General features: G+C 37.6%; 3 protein-coding genes across 3 annotated transcripts; 1 reads left to right on the forward strand and 2 right to left on the reverse strand.

Annotated features, from left to right (window-relative positions):
- Positions 1-1874: 1874 nt before the first annotated feature.
- plekha8 (pleckstrin homology domain containing, family A (phosphoinositide binding specific) member 8) lies at positions 1875-9528 on the reverse strand. Its single transcript, XM_046846201.1, has 13 exons — positions 9377-9528; positions 8544-8660; positions 8282-8437; positions 8025-8155; positions 7720-7878; positions 7509-7549; positions 7218-7327; positions 6634-6910; positions 5653-5738; positions 5224-5282; positions 4189-4390; positions 3744-3805; positions 1875-3661 (listed from the first exon to the last, which is right to left on the reverse strand). The coding sequence occupies exons 1-13, from the start codon at positions 9414-9416 to the stop codon at positions 3464-3466; spliced, it is 1638 nt and encodes a 545-aa protein (XP_046702157.1). The 5' UTR covers positions 9417-9528; the 3' UTR covers positions 1875-3463.
- A 241-nt stretch (positions 9529-9769) lies between these two features.
- On the forward strand, positions 9770-11887 carry fkbp14 (FKBP prolyl isomerase 14). Its single transcript, XM_046846203.1, has 4 exons — positions 9770-10153; positions 10890-11041; positions 11146-11273; positions 11389-11887. The coding sequence occupies exons 1-4, from the start codon at positions 9960-9962 to the stop codon at positions 11545-11547; spliced, it is 633 nt and encodes a 210-aa protein (XP_046702159.1). The 5' UTR covers positions 9770-9959; the 3' UTR covers positions 11548-11887.
- Positions 11888-13728: 1841 nt separating this feature from the next.
- On the reverse strand, positions 13729-15784 carry LOC124383867 (proline-rich protein 15-like). The gene is made up of 2 exons (XM_046846205.1): positions 15574-15784; positions 13729-15327 (listed from the first exon to the last, which is right to left on the reverse strand). The coding sequence occupies exon 2, from the start codon at positions 15302-15304 to the stop codon at positions 15020-15022; it is 285 nt and encodes a 94-aa protein (XP_046702161.1). The 5' UTR covers positions 15305-15327; positions 15574-15784; the 3' UTR covers positions 13729-15019.
- Positions 15785-16091: the final 307 nt, after the last annotated feature.

Below are 16091 nucleotides of genomic sequence, written 5' to 3' on the forward strand. Positions count from 1 at the left end.
TGGTTGTTACACATCTGCAGATAAACATTATTAGTCCCATTGGACAAAAGGGTGGCTGCAGTGTTTTATTTGTGGGACCCACAAATATGAATTGTGTATTTTAGTCTGTTTGTATACTCTAGCAAATTTCTACTTAATAAGATAGTTCACTGTACACCCAGGGTATTCTTTATTTTATTATTTCAAAATTCAGTTAAAATACAGAGTTAATAGACAAATGGTTGACAAATGGTTTGAGTTAATACAGTGGTCCCCAACCCTCGGGCCACGGACCGCCATTGGTCCGTGTGTCAATTGTTACCGGGCTGCACAGAAAGAATACATAACTTACATTATTTCTGTTTTATTTATTATCTGATTCTGAACAATGTTTTATTTTGAAAAATTACCGTATTCTCTCTGCCACATCTGTCTATGCCTCACTCTTGATTCATATCATGATGCCTCGGTCACATGTCTTACCTCCATCCGCTACCTTTTTAAAGGGGCTCCGGCCACTAACACATAATAAATTACCGCTAAATTCAAACCCCCAAACGAGCAAAATGAACAAAAAAATATTGTCCGCAAAAAATCATTTTTATCAGCCAAAACATTACTGATAAAAAGAAAACATGGCTACTGTGTGGGGTATATGCTGCTGTTTTGTTTATAAGTTAACATGTCCATAAGTTACAAAGTATGTAGTGTTTTGGCTAGGCTACATCGTCTCAATTTTTTCACGGGTCAGTGACTTTGAATAGCCCTTGTTCTTAGATCTTCCACTTCAGCATGTGGATGACTGCTTTAACAAAGGTCACTGGGATATTTAGTTAGGCCATATGAGTCTTTCGAAATGACAAGTTGATGGATTGATGGAAAATGAAGGCACTGATTTTGATTGTTCTTAGAGCCTAGTCAACAGTGCAGTCTCATACGCTCATTCTCCGCAAAGTTTCCGCACTCGCCTTTACACATGAACACTCAAGAATTCCGGTAGAGCAGAATAAGGTCACATAGTAAAAGTGTTTCCACTGTGTATGGAATGTAATTTAGTTAACTTCAGCTTGGCAGTGGATTTGTCACTATTTTTATCTCACGGTTACAGTAAATTTAGTCACAGTAGAGCTATATGTAAGAGCTTATCACAGGGAATGAGAGTTCCCCTGCAATCATTCACTCTGAGACATATTGTCACTGTCATACATCGAAAAGTCATAATCTTTTCTACAGTTGGACAACCAGCTGTAACTTGTTTCTTTCCAGCTCACTCTTTGTCTCCCCCATACAAACACAAAATCCTTCTATTCTTAGAGGCTATTATTAAGACTAGGGATCCTTTTTGCTTTTTGTTTTTGTTGTGTGTCCTGGCAACCACATTTAGACATTGCGAAGGACTGTGCATCACAGACACCATGGTCATGGGTGGGCTCAACGAGTTCATATAACAGTTCTAATTTAATATTAATATTGAGGAGTTCTTTTACTAAAAATAAATACTAATAATGTTATAGTTTCACTCTCCTCCTACACCATTCATACAATTGTTTCTGATCAACTGGTAGATTTTTTGTAAAAAAAAATGCATAATCATTGTATGTTTCTACAGGGAAATTTCACAAATCAGCAACAACAGTGTATAAAGACTGTACTAACTTTCAAAGTCAAATCTCTATTTAGAGCTCATATTTCTTAAGTCAAATCTTCTATCCAGCTGAAGCAAATTTTATTTGACTTCAAATTTACTTCCTTTGCCCCTACACGTAATAGAGCTGAACACCTTACCCATGTGCCCTCAGGAGTATGTCGATTTTTAAATTCCTCCATAACTGCTTGTGTGTTCGCTGAAAAGCATTAAAGGGTTAAGTGTATAAACAACTGATGAAAGTGAGACATGAGTTTATATGATCATTCATTAGAAATTTATTTGAAGATGAGAGCAAAGTCAGATGTCACTGCATCACATTCTTTAGCTTTGGACAATTTTGGATTGTTTTGGTTTATTTATTAATACACCTATACATTAAGATTATACAGTCAGCCTTGTCCCCCCCCCCCAATGTAAGATCAGATCACACATAAGACAAAAACTATGCACAATCTTTACCGTCAGTGAAATATCATCTGAGTACACTACAAGGGTCATGAATGTATAAATTACTGTAGTATGGCATTATTACCACTAATTAATTTGGCTAATAATAATAATAATAATAATAATCCGTACAACAAGTGTCAACATAAAATAATCCTTATCCTGTCTAATATTTGTAGTTCGCATAACTTGAAAGCTTGAGAATAACACGAGAGTTTAGAATGTTCTTCAGGGTCAAAGTGACTAAATGTAAAATATATTACTGACCAAAACAATCAATATTAGGTACAATATTTTTTTTTCTTTGTAAAATGAGTATATTAAGTAACTTGTGTGCTTTGCCTGGCTTTCCAGAGCCTCAACAGGAGCTCACATCAAGTTTAACTTACGAGACCTAATTCTAAGATTCGAGTTATTTTAGTTTTGATTGTTTTGATTGTTATTGTTAATTTTTACACAAAAACAAAACTAAAACCAAATCCATGCAATATAACATGCACAGTTCAGTACTGTTCATTTGGCTACATTAACAAGTAAACATACTCTTTTTTTTTTTTTTTTGTTACTTTTGTAAATAATTTAATAAATACAATTATTAGAAAAACATACAAAAGTGGCTTTCATAAATAAAAAATACGAACTGTGCTCAATACAAAAGGGTTAGAGATATTTTAAAAGATTTTTTTCTCCCTTCATTTTATCCTATGTATTACGCTCTATGCACTGGCTCTATAAATGATTTCCAGTTCAAATACTCACCCTGGTCATTACCTTTACCTTGCTCATGCATGCTAGACATAAGTAATGCAGGGTCTTTGTTACAATCTCTAAAACTAGGCAGATATTTTGTTCCTTGTGCTTGCCAATGGCATGGGATGTGTTTCTAACTGGCTGTTATTGCTATTAACGGAATATCCGAAACACGAAGAGAAAAAATAAGGATCTATGAAATTTAAAAAATCGACATGCAACGCACAAATTCAAATACTGTGGCTTGCATACCTACTGACAGCTTTGTATACTTAGCACATGTGTTAAAATGTAAAAACGTATACTGTATGCTCATTTTTTAAGTGCGTGTTTTGATAAATGAAACAAACCTAGTTACCAACTGCCATAAACACTTACACCCTGCCACCTACTGATAAACTTTTGTTCCCTGAAAAAACCTTAACAGCCTATAAAATTGTAAATTTTGGCCCCTTATTGAGAATATAGTTGGCTGCACCTTTACAGCATTAATGCGTGCTGTAGAAGTCCAGTGTTGCCACAGCGCTTTTGCTCTTCCCATACGCACCAGGCCTGCTTATCCCTTAATCAGGCTCTCACACACACCACAGTATTCCCACTGCAGCCTGAGTTAACTTTAACTGAGTGCTCATGAGTGTTTCACACCACTTCATCCGACTCCAGGCCATACTCCTCATACAGAGCATCCAGGATGGCCAGCTGCTTCTCCATGGCTGGTAGGTAGACGGCAAGATCGCTGTGCATTCCTGACATAAAATCCTCCTTCAGCTCATCTCCCTCATGGCACACCAGCGCCGCCATGAAACCGCCGTAGGAAGGTGCGGCCCTCAGCGCCAGCTGTAACCGCATATATTCCAGTCAGGGGTAAGCTGATTCCAAGTTTAAAAAGGTATAAAAAGATTAAGGAGATGAGACTTACAGCAAAGACTCCACGCACAACCCATCCATGATACTGGCGTAGTGTCTTTCCATAGGCATTGTCTTTCAAAAGAAAAAAGAAAAAAAGGAGGATGCAATAAAGAAACAGAAAAGTATATTATACAGTAGAAATGAAGATGATACAATCCACTATAGGTTTTCTTTTTGTCAACTAAACATCAAAACATCAACTATTTATATATTTTGGATAAATATTATGTGGATAAATGGTGTTCATCTGTCCTGTAAAGTTCCAGAGGTGGATGTTTCAAATCTCTGCCAACATGCACTAAAGCTGTTGGATTTCTTTTCATTTTTCACCCGTCTGTATATCTATCATGCTATCATAGCAAAAATGTTAATACACAAGCATTGGATTCAAAAATTTAAGACAATGCTGACTGTCTTTATTTTGAACTGGTTGTGCATGCAGTCCTGGCACTTACTCAACGCTGCATGGATGTCCTGCTCTCCAGAATTCACCTCGGAGAGGAACTCTTTGAGGAATTTTAATCCTCGTTTGAGCCACAGCAGCGCCTCAGTGGCCGAGTTTCGCACCTGCGCCACTTCCATCTGCACTTCATGGAGCACGATGCTCTGCAGGGTGGGGAAGCTGTCTGGATCGGACTGTAACTTCTGCTGCACTTTCTGGGAGATATGACAATCCTTAATGAACTACTGTATGTTTCTCATACGGTATTTTTGCACACTAGCAGCTGTTAAATCATATGTGTAGTGATGTACATGGAATAATGTCCATTAATTTAATGTCATAGGTACAACAAAATAACATGACTGTCACAATTACTGTTAAAAATATTATTTGCTGATGCTATATATATATATATATATATATATATATATATATATATATATATATATATTATAACAATTGTAAAAAAAAATTTTTATTCTTTAACAATTGTAATGGAACATCACTATGCTGAGACCACCTAGTGGCCATAACAAATCATTATCTCAAGCTATAACGTGCCTGGTCACAACTGTACTGATGCGAGTAATAAAAGCAAAAGCCGGTTATGATGGTGTTCTTCTGTGTTATAGAAGAATACTGGTGTAGAAGACATTTGGAATTTTTGACTTGTAATAAAGACTAAATTCAATTCAATACGGTTTTACAGAGGACTTCCACTTTCATGGAAAATATAACTGTTACATCCAAGATATTTGTGACCATTCAATTTAGATATACATAATTGTGCATTTTACATGAAGTCAAAATACTGGGGAAATGTCTCCTATTAAAAATAGCAATAAGATCTTTTTATTGTATATTATGACCACTTCCAACTGAATTCAAAAATATCTGGGGTGTCAACTGCACCACAGTGCCAATGTATCCTTATTAATGGTTAATTGGTTTAAAACCAATCTTCAAAACAATGCATCAATCTCCCAGTAAGTAGAAGAAAGTAGAATTCCCTTTAAAAAATGCATTTTTACGGGATGTTACCACTCACCTTAATGTTTCCCACAAAATCCATTTTAACTGGAGCAAAGACTGTTGGTCCCAGCTTGTCTGAGGAGAAAAAGTCATCATTGTGCTGTTGTGTATTTAGCAGAACAGATGACTACATATGTACTTGCTCCTATAGCTGGACAAGCACAGAATGGAGCCACTGTTACAGCAAAAGAACAGGTCATGGCAAGCTGCAAAGGTCTGCTGCCTGGTTGATCACAAAGACTCAATGTTTCATTCGCAGAATTTCATACACTGACAAAAATGGATGGAAAAAAAAGGAAGAAACAAAGCAAGCTGTACAAAAGTAATAGCGTTTAATTGTAAGAAGAAAAATGGTATTGATGTGAGAGAGAGAGAGAGAGAGAGAGAGAGAGAGAGAGAGAGAGAGAGAGAGAGAGAGAGAGAGAGAAAGGAAAGAATATCCTACCTAATACTGGTACTATAGCATAGCAAGAGTCCAAAAAGGCTTGTGTGGGGATACCACTGTCGTCCTCCAGTCTTATATCACTAAATCTACAAAAGGAACCCCACAGACACCCAGAAAGCGACAATGTATTACCATGCACTCCAGCTTAGCAGTTGTTTATTTGAACACAAATAACAGAGTTAACACAAATAACACAAATGAAACAAAGCGAAAAAAACAAAACAAAACAAAAAAAAACACCTCAAAAAAATATTTGTGCGTAATAAATACAAATAGTGCTCAAGGATCTGTGCTACTGGTTTCAATTATTCGCTTATAAGAAATGCTTTTTGCTGAGGTATTGGATTTCTCATTTTTGTGTGCAATATACACAAATGTTTTCTCCATTGTTTGAATGTATAACCACCTTTACTACTGTAGGAGTATTATAGTGTAACTTTGTAATAAATTCACCTTGTAGTCAATTTTTTTATTGAACAAAGGAGGTAGGAAAAAATGGAACAAACAAAATAAACAAAACAAAACAAAACAAAAAAAAAACCACACTCTACAAACCTAGTGTTTTAACACGCATCCTGAAATCAGCTGAGAAAACCATAAAAATCACCTGAATTTTACACATTGCCAAATATTACATTTTGAAATTATTGCATTTTATACGGATGATGATCATTACGCTCTGTGATGCTGATTTATTTGTTATTAATGCTAAAAAAAACACACTATTTAATCAAAAACACTAAATAAACACATTCCCTTTAGTATTCCTCAAAATATGATTCATTATTGCTAAATGATTGTTACTCTAATGCTCCAGTACATATACATTCCTAATTGGGAAAAAAAGGAAAAATACCATGATTGCTACATGAAAATATTTGGTGTATGACATGCTCTGTAACTCAACTTGAAATTACACACGCATAAGTTAACATGTCAGTTTCATTATTTATAGATCACAGCGCCAGAGGCTCCTCATACCTGTGGCTCATACTACTGAAGAAGGTTTCCACCTGATGATCTTTTTCCTGTTTACCCTCAGACTCGAGCTCATGCACGTCTGGGTCAGCCTCTTGGCATTCCTCCGGGATGGGTTCCTTTTCCTGTTGTTTCTCTAATGCGCATGATAGTTCTGGATACATGTCTCCTCCTGCCTCCACTTTGGAAAGTTCACCTTTACCAGGATCCTGAAGATCAGATTGGGACGAACTCTGGATTCCTACTTGGTGTTCACATTCTTCCTCCACTATGCTGTTCTCTGTAAAATACAGGTGTAGCAATGTACCAATATTAAAATGTCGAGATCATGAGATATTTATTAGACCCCTACACTAAAGGAGCAGTTTTAAAGCTCTCTGCTGCATGAGAACTGGGCTACAATTACAATCAAAAGATACATGTTTCTTTCTTTTTGCCCCAGGGGCCTTTAATGGCTCTGCCCCTTCAACTAGATTGACTGACATTTTCAGCAAAACGCTTTCAAAAGGATATGATTTTCACACAAAAAGCGGACAGAAACATAAACTCACCTTTAAATCTAACCAGAGTGTGTGTGTGTGGTTTACCTGCTGAAGATTCTGGTATGTTTTCTGTAAGTAATGGAGAGAGATCTGGTCCTGACTTCTCAATCTCAGGTACTAGTGCAGTAGATAAACTATTTACAGAGCGCTTTTGTCTGCAAATAAGAAACGATAAAATATTGTCTGACAATAATTAGAGTAACAGGACCCTGATGTAAGGATCTAAGGATGCACTCTGATAAATAAATGCCTCCTTACTAGTTTAAACACTCCCTATTCCTTTATATGTTATAAAACAGACAGATAAACAATATATCTGCAGAAGAAATCACTTACATTTCTTCCAAATGGTGACTTTTGTGGTTAGAAGATTTGATCTGCAAAGAAAAAAATGCAAACCATAGATACAAAAAACATAACATTTGTACATTAATTGATGAAAGACAATTCTAGATCTGAGCCATGACAAGCATAAACAACCAACAACAGCAGCTTTGGTTGTGGGGCACGGAGGAGCGAAAACTTGTCACAATCACAAAATGACCACCTTGTGAGGTTTAATAGCAGCAACAGGTGGCGTCTCTGGTGGGCTGAGGTTCTGCAGGTCTGGACTGAATGTGTGACAGGCTATCTGCATGCACTCCTCTAGAGTCTTCAGGAATGTAGCGCATGTGGACTTCACCAGACTGCCTGTTCCTCCCCCTGCCTGAACTCCACACAACACACAAAAAAAACAGCTTTTAATAGGATGTTTCACAAATACAAAGGCAGGCTAATGCTTTGGTACGCTATTCTAATATGTTTCAGGTACCATGTCACCATGCAAGTTGTGTGTGAGAAACACAGACTCACCTCTAAAGAGCCAGCTGCTGGTTCAGCCAAACGACTCTCCTTGATTTTGTTCACCTGTTCGAGGAGAAGGTCGCAGTACAGCCTGAGTTCCGACATCTTGGTTTTCAGTGCCTCTGTGTTTTCCTGAAGTTCTAAACAGATAAAACAGAGAGAAACATTAACATTTTCCAGACGATTCTAAGCTGAAGGAAGGAGGAAGTGAAGGTTGTATGAAAGGAAGAAGGTAAAGCAGATTTTGAGAGAGCTCTATTTCTCACCCTTCTCTTTCTTGGTCCGGTTGTCTGTCAGACAGGCTTTAGCTGTTCCTAAAGCTACCAGCCATTTCTGTCTCTCTGCTGCATTAATGGCCCTGAGGTAGAAGTACTGTTCTCCTGGTATGGTCAGATCCACTCTTGTGGAATCTGATGAGTGCACTGAAAGAAAAAAATAATAATAATAAGTACCACAGCAAGTTGTTATAACCAAATTATACCAATGACAAGAATGCAATAACGCAAAAACACCACCGTGCTGTATTACCTTGTATTTCACATACGGAAATTTTGATGCTTCCCTTGCATCCTTTCCAGGCATCTTCTTGGGAATCATAATATGAAAGTGTACCTCCGGCTAACACAAACCAGCGTGGCTGCCAACCTAGAGAGGACAAATCCCTCACAATGTTAAGGAGAATAATATTTCGAACCTGATCTGTAATATGTAAATAATTGATTGATTTTCATTCTATCAGTTTCTGCGCATATCCTGTCCACGTTTTTTTTTTAGTCCTCTGGGTTCTCCAGTTTCCTTCCAGCTCACAATCTATTATAAAGACTGACTAAATGTATTTATCTCTACACATGAAAGCTTTCTGATATTGTAGCTGATAATGACATCCTCATTGATAACAGCTATTTCTACACACTACACAGTTCAGTTTGAGACATGAGCTGGGTTATGTAATGGAAGTGAATCAGTACCAACAGAATTGTGGGTCTGATGTAATCAGCTGCCTGATCAATACAGTAAGTTACTGTGGTATGCAGGACACTGGCACTAGATCTTCCAAAAGTTTGCTGGCTAGCTAGTTGGGCTTGGATTAGCTAACTGACAACAGTGAAAGCCAAGCAGATAGATTTAGAAAACCGAATGTAGCGTTAACTCTGAGCAGCCAGTTTACAACAACAGGAATAAAACAAAGCGTGAATAACACAAGGACGAGATGTTCGCTTCTAGCTCCAGTGTCAGAGGGCTGAAAGGCCAAAGCCACAGTCCACCTCAGCTCCTGAGGATTTCTCTCACACTCCTAAACTCTACACACTACAAACTACACGCACATTTTCGACATTCGTCCAAAACGAACCACTACGTACCACTGATATAATTGGTCCATTTATAAAGAACTCCCTCCATGGTGCCTCGTTTCTTCACGATTCATTACTTGGCCACTTCAAAATGCTGGGAATGTTCATGGCTACGCGATTGCGTGGCTTGACATCTCCGAACGGCGTCGATATACACTGAACATTACGAACAAGACCAGCGTGAAATGATTCGTGAATACCGACCCACGTGGTCTTACGACGTTTCGGTCAGAGTGTATGACGCCATAGAGAATTTTTTTCTCTGGCATTCGAGATTGGTCGACGCTTAGATGTGGGCGTGGCCTCGTTGTATCTGACATCCAATGAGATCGATGCATTATTTTCTAAGGCGTATTTTTCGTACTATTTCCACCAATAGCAGGAGAATCAGGGAGGGGAGATGTTTTTTCCCCCCGCATGGGGATGCTGTAGGATTGAGAGCCTGGGGAAGAATTTGGATGCCACGTCGCCGGAGAGTTTAACTGGAAATCAGTTTTTTATTTATTTTTTGCTTACTATAGTTTTTCCTGCATCCCCAAGCACTTCATTCTGGGTGTATTGCCAAATATCTGGTTTTATTTGTTTTAAAGTGATGCTGGAGTTTTGGCTGTTCTTACTCTCAACTCTACTTCTTTGCGTTCATGGCGCAAAACTTCCGGAGCCAGAGGTGAAAATCGAGGTTTTGTACAAACCTTTTCTGTGTCATCGAAAAACCAAATATGGGGACATGCTTCTGGTGCATTACGACGGTTTTCTGGAGAGCAACGGCACAATGTTTCATTCCAGGTAACATGCATGGGCGCATGATGCATGAAGTGGAACACGAATAACATTCACCTTGTTTCCAGGGTGTTCATGTTCTCCAACTGTTTCAGCAGCCCAAATCAATGTCTTTTAAGTAAAACAAGTAGAGCATTCCTATAATAAAGTACATTTTAAATATATATCTACAGTAGAGCTCTAAAAGTCTAGGAGCACTAATGATAAATGCTTGTATTTTGCATTATTTTCCAATTTGATACAAGTTTTCATTACACATTTCATTAATGACAACCTGAATAAAAGGTAGGAGTTTTTAACTATTATTCAATATTATTGGGGTCTTTTTCGCATTTGATTTGTCTTATTTTGCTTTAATGATAATTACTCGAGCTGGCATGGATTCCTTAAAACCCTATGATCCATTTTTCGTTCAAATCCATCAAAATGAACACATGCTTCAGTAGAAAGGATCAGACATGACAAAGATCTGACCATTTGCACAAAGCAAATAACACATTTGCTTAGATTTAAATGGGGACTTGATGACATGCAATGATTCCATGTCCCTACTGATATCCAGTGGACCTCTACCACAACTAATTAAAAAAGAACTGAATGTAGACAATAACATTAGACTCTGTAGATATGTGTACATAGAAACAACCCATGGCTGACCACCTGCAAAGTAAAGATCTATGTGGCTATGACTGGTTACAGATATGGCCTACCCCCTTAATTAATATATGTTCTACATTTCAAGTCGTCAACAGGGAGATAAACACCCAGTATGGTTTACCCTGGGGATCCGGGAGGTGATCAAGGGATGGGACAAGGGCCTTCAGAACATGTGCACAAATGAGAAAAGAAAACTGACCGTCCCACCATCTCTGGCATATGGCAAGGAGGGCAAAGGTAAGCTTTAGCCATGTGTTGGTGCTTAGTCTTTAAATTGGCTTTAATGCCAAACCCATATGTATATGCGTGTTTTGTCTTTTCATACCTTTGCTTTGCTTTAGGAAAGATCCCACCAGAAAGCACCCTGATTTTTGAAATCGAGCTCATAGAGATCAGGAATGGCCCCAGGTCCCACGAGTCCTTTCAAGAGATGGACCTCAATGATGATTGGAAGCTCTCCAAATCCGAGGTCAGTTATAACCAAATAGGAAGGCTTGTAAACAAATAAATTGCCATCTTGATCAGTTATGAATCCGGAGTGAATTCTACATGCCTTAAGCTATGCTTTTAAAATTCTGTTCCAGGTTAAAGAGTATCTGCGTAAAGAGTTTGAGAAACACGGATACCCTCCCAATGACACTCATCACGAGGTCATGGTGGAAGACATCTTTAAGCAGGAGGATGACGACCAGGACGGCTTTATATCTGCACGAGAATTCACATACCAACACGACGAATTATAGAGAGCAATGTTCAACTTTAAAGAGAAATGATAAATACAGCCTGTCAGTATTCGTTTACATTTTATTGACAAACATGACTTTTACAGTTTTTGTAAACACACAGCTGGGAACAGCTATGTGCTCATGACTGCTGTGAATTTTATTCTTGAAAAATAGTCAAAAATGACAGATGTTCAAAGATTAATCTAATGATCGTTTGTATGTTTCAAGAACTGTGATATTTGTTGTGTTTTTTTATATCTAGAGTGCCTGTTCACTGAAATATGGCACATGTTTCACTGTGTTTTTCATGTTGCATCAGAATGGCTACAACTTGTATAAAAGTTTATTTACCAGGTTATTGCGTGTGTTTTCCGTATGATGAATGAAGGAAACTTTAAGTGGCATATTATCATTGAATTGTGCACCACAAATGATTTTTTTCCAGTTAATGACCAGACACAACCACAGATATGTAGGGTTAATGGAGCTAAATTGGTTTACTTGTTAATACTCAGGTGTACAAACACCCACAGATTTATATCTAAACATAAAGTTGGCGCAAGTTTTAGTAATCAGGAAAGCTAGAAAGGAGAACATTTAATTAAGGTTGGAACATAAGTCACAAGAAAATATTTCAGTCTTACCACCTGAAGAAATGAATATTGTTAGCAGGGGTAAGCATAAAGCTTCGAGACCACCAGCAGGGGGCGCTCGTAACTCGTGTATAACACCAGGGACTGTTGGGTGTGAGTTACTGAATTACATAAAGCTGTATAGACATAAGGCAGGTGGTATAGTGTTGGATTGATTTACTTATTGCAGATAATATGTTTAAGATTTAGAATGGGAATCAGTTGGAGGTTTGTATTTCACTTTCTGCAGTGAAAATGTTAATATAAACTACTCGCATATCTTCTTTTTCGGTTTCTTCCATTAGGGGTCGCCACAGCGGATCATCCGTCTCCATACCCCCCCTGTCCTCTACATCTGCCTCTTTCACCCTAACCACCTGCATGTCTTTCCTCACCACATCCATAAACCAATTAACTACTCATATAAATATTTAATAATAACGAGGGTTGTGATCTGAACTATCAGAATAATCTGACATATCACTTGTATCCATTAAACTCAAAGCTGCGTCCCAGACTGTGTGTTAATGGTAATGACATCATTGCAGTAAACTACTAAAGATAACTGATATCCTATTTAGACAGGTGTCATGAGGTTTGGGATGCAGCAGAAACCTAAGGATGTTATTATCTGAGGCTTTTTAGAGCTGTTTACTGAGTATTACTAAAGCCTTATAATAATAAAGCTTTTATTTTAATAAGGTTAATCAACATTTAAAAGAAAGAAAAAACAACAAAATTTAGGAGCATGTTCATTCTTTATGGGTGTTGCTTTGTTTGTTGAGGTCTGGGGCAAATGGTAGTAAGCAAGTATGACATCTGCTTTAGTAGTTTGTAGTTTACCAGCTGCTGAAACATAGTGTACTGGACCTGTTAGTACATCATGTTCGCCAGTTTGTCTTCATTGTAAACAGCATTAAGGCAGTTATAACTTATCAAGATGTTTAAAGAGTATTTAGAGAAAAATAAAAAGTGTGTTTTATTATTATTATTATTAAGATTTTTATTATTACACATGATTTTTTTGTCATCTGATTACAGAAACATCTGTTTGGGAAACACTGATGCCTAGCCCTTAATCTCCCTTTACTATATCTAAATAATATATGCTGGCTCATTTGGCCAATAGCACTTGAGGCAACTTGTAGCAGAAAAATCTTTTAGAGCATTATTTTCTTTCCTGACTTTCCAGAATGATGCCTAAAAATGCACACTACAAATCTGAAAGTTTTATTAGACATGACAACGAGGTATTGTTTTCAACGTGTATAAAAATATCGAGCTGTTAGAGGATGTCGAGTGTGATGAATTTTCTTATTTGGCTGGATAGAACCCTAGGATTGTAATAATAAATTAGTATTACTGTAGAAATGTTTTACTTGAACAGAAAACATTATGCAGTACCATTAAAGAGCATTACATTACAATTAAGTGTTGTTGTTTTTTTTAGCATGATGCAATCTAGGCAAGGCAAAACTCTGCATGCTCTGATGAATTACCTTAGTTTAAGAGCATATCACTATTTTAAAAAAATCGATGGTAGTCTTCGGGGATCAAACACCAACTCTAACTTCGATGTTTACTTTACTGTCAAACTCAAAGAGCATAGAAAGGAAACAGTGATGTACTGATTATGGCGATTAACAAGTTGATAGTAAGACACCAGTAGCCTACGCACACTGCTTTTACTCCATTAAACACAACATTCCATCCATATATGGTTACACAACCTGCCATTATCAACAATAGCCCTTACAGTAGTAGTTCTTGTCCACAACACGCCTTTCAATAATATATGGACTGGTGTATGAGTATATGACATTGTCCTATAAACGTATAAGCAATGTCAGAATATCAATGAACATAAATATGAATAATTATCATTCTAAACAAATTCGACGAATTTGACATGAAAAAGTGCAATGAAAAAGATTCTAAGCAAAACAGACTTTACAGCAGGGAAACCCCACTGTGATAATCTTACATGAGAGTACTTCATACATCCAAATCAAGTTACAAAAAAATAAAAACAAAAACATTCAATACCTCATATGTAAATATCCTTCATACAAAAAGGTACACAAGAAACATTAAATCTTTAGATAATAAATAAGTGGCCCTTTATATCAATAGATAAGCATATAGCAAGTCAACAAGAGACATTAGAATGTCTCTTGTGGATTTGATATATTCAAGACACCATGACAGATCATTTACAAAACACACACACACACACACACACACACACACACACACACTTAAAAAGCACAAATTTTGAGGGGTCCTTTCGATCTGGGGTGTACTTGGAACCCAATATAAACCTATGCTTTATGTTCTAGCATGTACCCTGTGAATAATCTGTCCTGTACCTGCACCTTTTCCTTGTCACTGATGGTTGTACATGTAATGTACATGTAATGTACATGTAATGCTTTAAAAATGGTCTAAAATGTAATTACGTCCCAATTATACAACATACAACTACAATTATACAAATCCTTTACATCCACAGTTTCAGGTGAAATGACAATTTTGACAGATAAACTCTTTTTTTTTTTCTGACTATAAACATGAATATAAAGCATATTCATTTGTTCCCAGAGATGAAGGCCTTCAGCTTGACTAAACAGCCTAAGAAATAATGACCCCTGGATAATAAAATGTTGTACACTGTTTGCACGGTGTGAGTTTGGTGGCTCTAAGCTTCAGCCACTCATTGTAATCAACATTAACATTAGTGACTGACCTTCACCGTTTTTTATTGCTTTTATTATGCCTTAGTACAGTTCATTCCGGGTTCTCGAGGTTCTCTGTGATCTGTGTCTGTGTCTGTGCTGCATGGTAGGACTTTGTTATGGCTACTTAGCCACGGCTGTGCTGCTCTCGTAAAAGTTATTGTTGCTGGGCAAAGTGGCTCGCGCTTTGCGTTTTTCCTTGAAGCGGCCCGAGCGCGAGACAGTGAGGTTGCGGCTGAACGTGCGGTCGATCACAGCTGGCTCCAGCTGTGAGGCATCAAACCCGTCCCCCAGGAAGCCCGAGTTTTTGCTGTCCAAGCCTTGATCCTGCTGAACCGCAGCGTCTTTAAGAACGTTGCTCAGCACCCTGCCGGTGAAAGCCTTCCACCAGGGAATCCTCTCCGCCATCTGAGTGTTCACTTCACCTTCACCTTCACACCAAACAGTGATTAGACAATGTAAACAAGCAGCTCATCAACAAGAAGACGCTCACAGTCTTTTAAGAAATGCCTAAGAACAATCCAGCTTTTCTTCATTTTGAATCCTTGTACACTAAATGCCAACATCAGAGGGTTTCTATTTTAAAATTCCAAGCAGAACCTCTTTATAATAGAGCTGAAGAGATGTCTAAAAACACAATGTAATAAATAAGAAAGTAGAAAAGTGTACATACTTACCAAAGTCACAAAATACAGGTAACTATTTATAGTAATGTAAGAATTTGCCACAGATCTTATCCTTTTCCTAGATTATTTTTGGCACCACAAACTAAAAACCAAAATATTTTTTTGAAACAAAATACTGGTGTCCTGCTGCACCCTACTCCACACTCTCTAGAGCTCTACAGACAATGAAGTTAGATGAGCAAAGGCTCTACAGGTAAGTTTACTGGAAGCCAGCACACCTTTTGTGAAATAGGGTTTGGACGTCCCACTGTCACTGTGATTGGTCTTTAGGCTGTGGCAGCTCTTCCCACCAAGAAAACTGGTTTCACCTTTTCAGTCTCACCTTCTAAGAACTACAAGTGTCATCTGTTGCATAACCTGGTACAAAGCAAACGCTTTTAAACACGTAAATTGATCTGCAATAATTGGCAACATTGAAAAAGTGTTTGTTCCTTTACCTGGCGTGTAAAAATTCAGTGGCAGATTGGATGATACAGTAATCAGACACTTTTCATTCGTTTTTTTTTTTT

Source organism: Silurus meridionalis, chromosome 4 (genome assembly GCF_014805685.1).
Source record: "Silurus meridionalis isolate SWU-2019-XX chromosome 4, ASM1480568v1, whole genome shotgun sequence".
Taxonomy (NCBI): domain Eukaryota; kingdom Metazoa; phylum Chordata; class Actinopteri; order Siluriformes; family Siluridae; genus Silurus; species Silurus meridionalis.

What these genes read in the sequence shown, in the direction of transcription:
- fkbp14 (XM_046846203.1), top strand. Translation starts at nt 9,960, where the DNA reads ATGCTGGAGTTTTGGCTGTTCTTACTCTCAACTCTACTTCTTTGCGTT. An exon ending in GGCACAATGTTTCATTCCAG is followed by an intron (nt 10,154 to 10,889) that starts GTAACATGCATG and finishes CTACATTTCAAG; the next exon opens with TCGTCAACAGGGAGATAAAC. An exon ending in GGAAGCTCTCCAAATCCGAG is followed by an intron (nt 11,274 to 11,388) that starts GTCAGTTATAAC and finishes ATTCTGTTCCAG; the next exon opens with GTTAAAGAGTATCTGCGTAA.
- LOC124383867 (XM_046846205.1), bottom strand. Translation starts at nt 15,304, where the DNA reads ATGGCGGAGAGGATTCCCTGGTGGAAGGCTTTCACCGGCAGGGTGCTG.
- plekha8 (XM_046846201.1), bottom strand. Translation starts at nt 9,416, where the DNA reads ATGGAGGGAGTTCTTTATAAATGGACCAATTATATCAGTG. An exon ending in CAGCAGCTGGCTCTTTAGAG is followed by an intron (nt 7,879 to 8,024) that starts GTGAGTCTGTGT and finishes TGTGGAGTTCAG; the next exon opens with GCAGGGGGAGGAACAGGCAG. An exon ending in TTCAGTAGTATGAGCCACAG is followed by an intron (nt 5,739 to 6,633) that starts GTATGAGGAGCC and finishes TTCCTTTTGTAG; the next exon opens with ATTTAGTGATATAAGACTGG.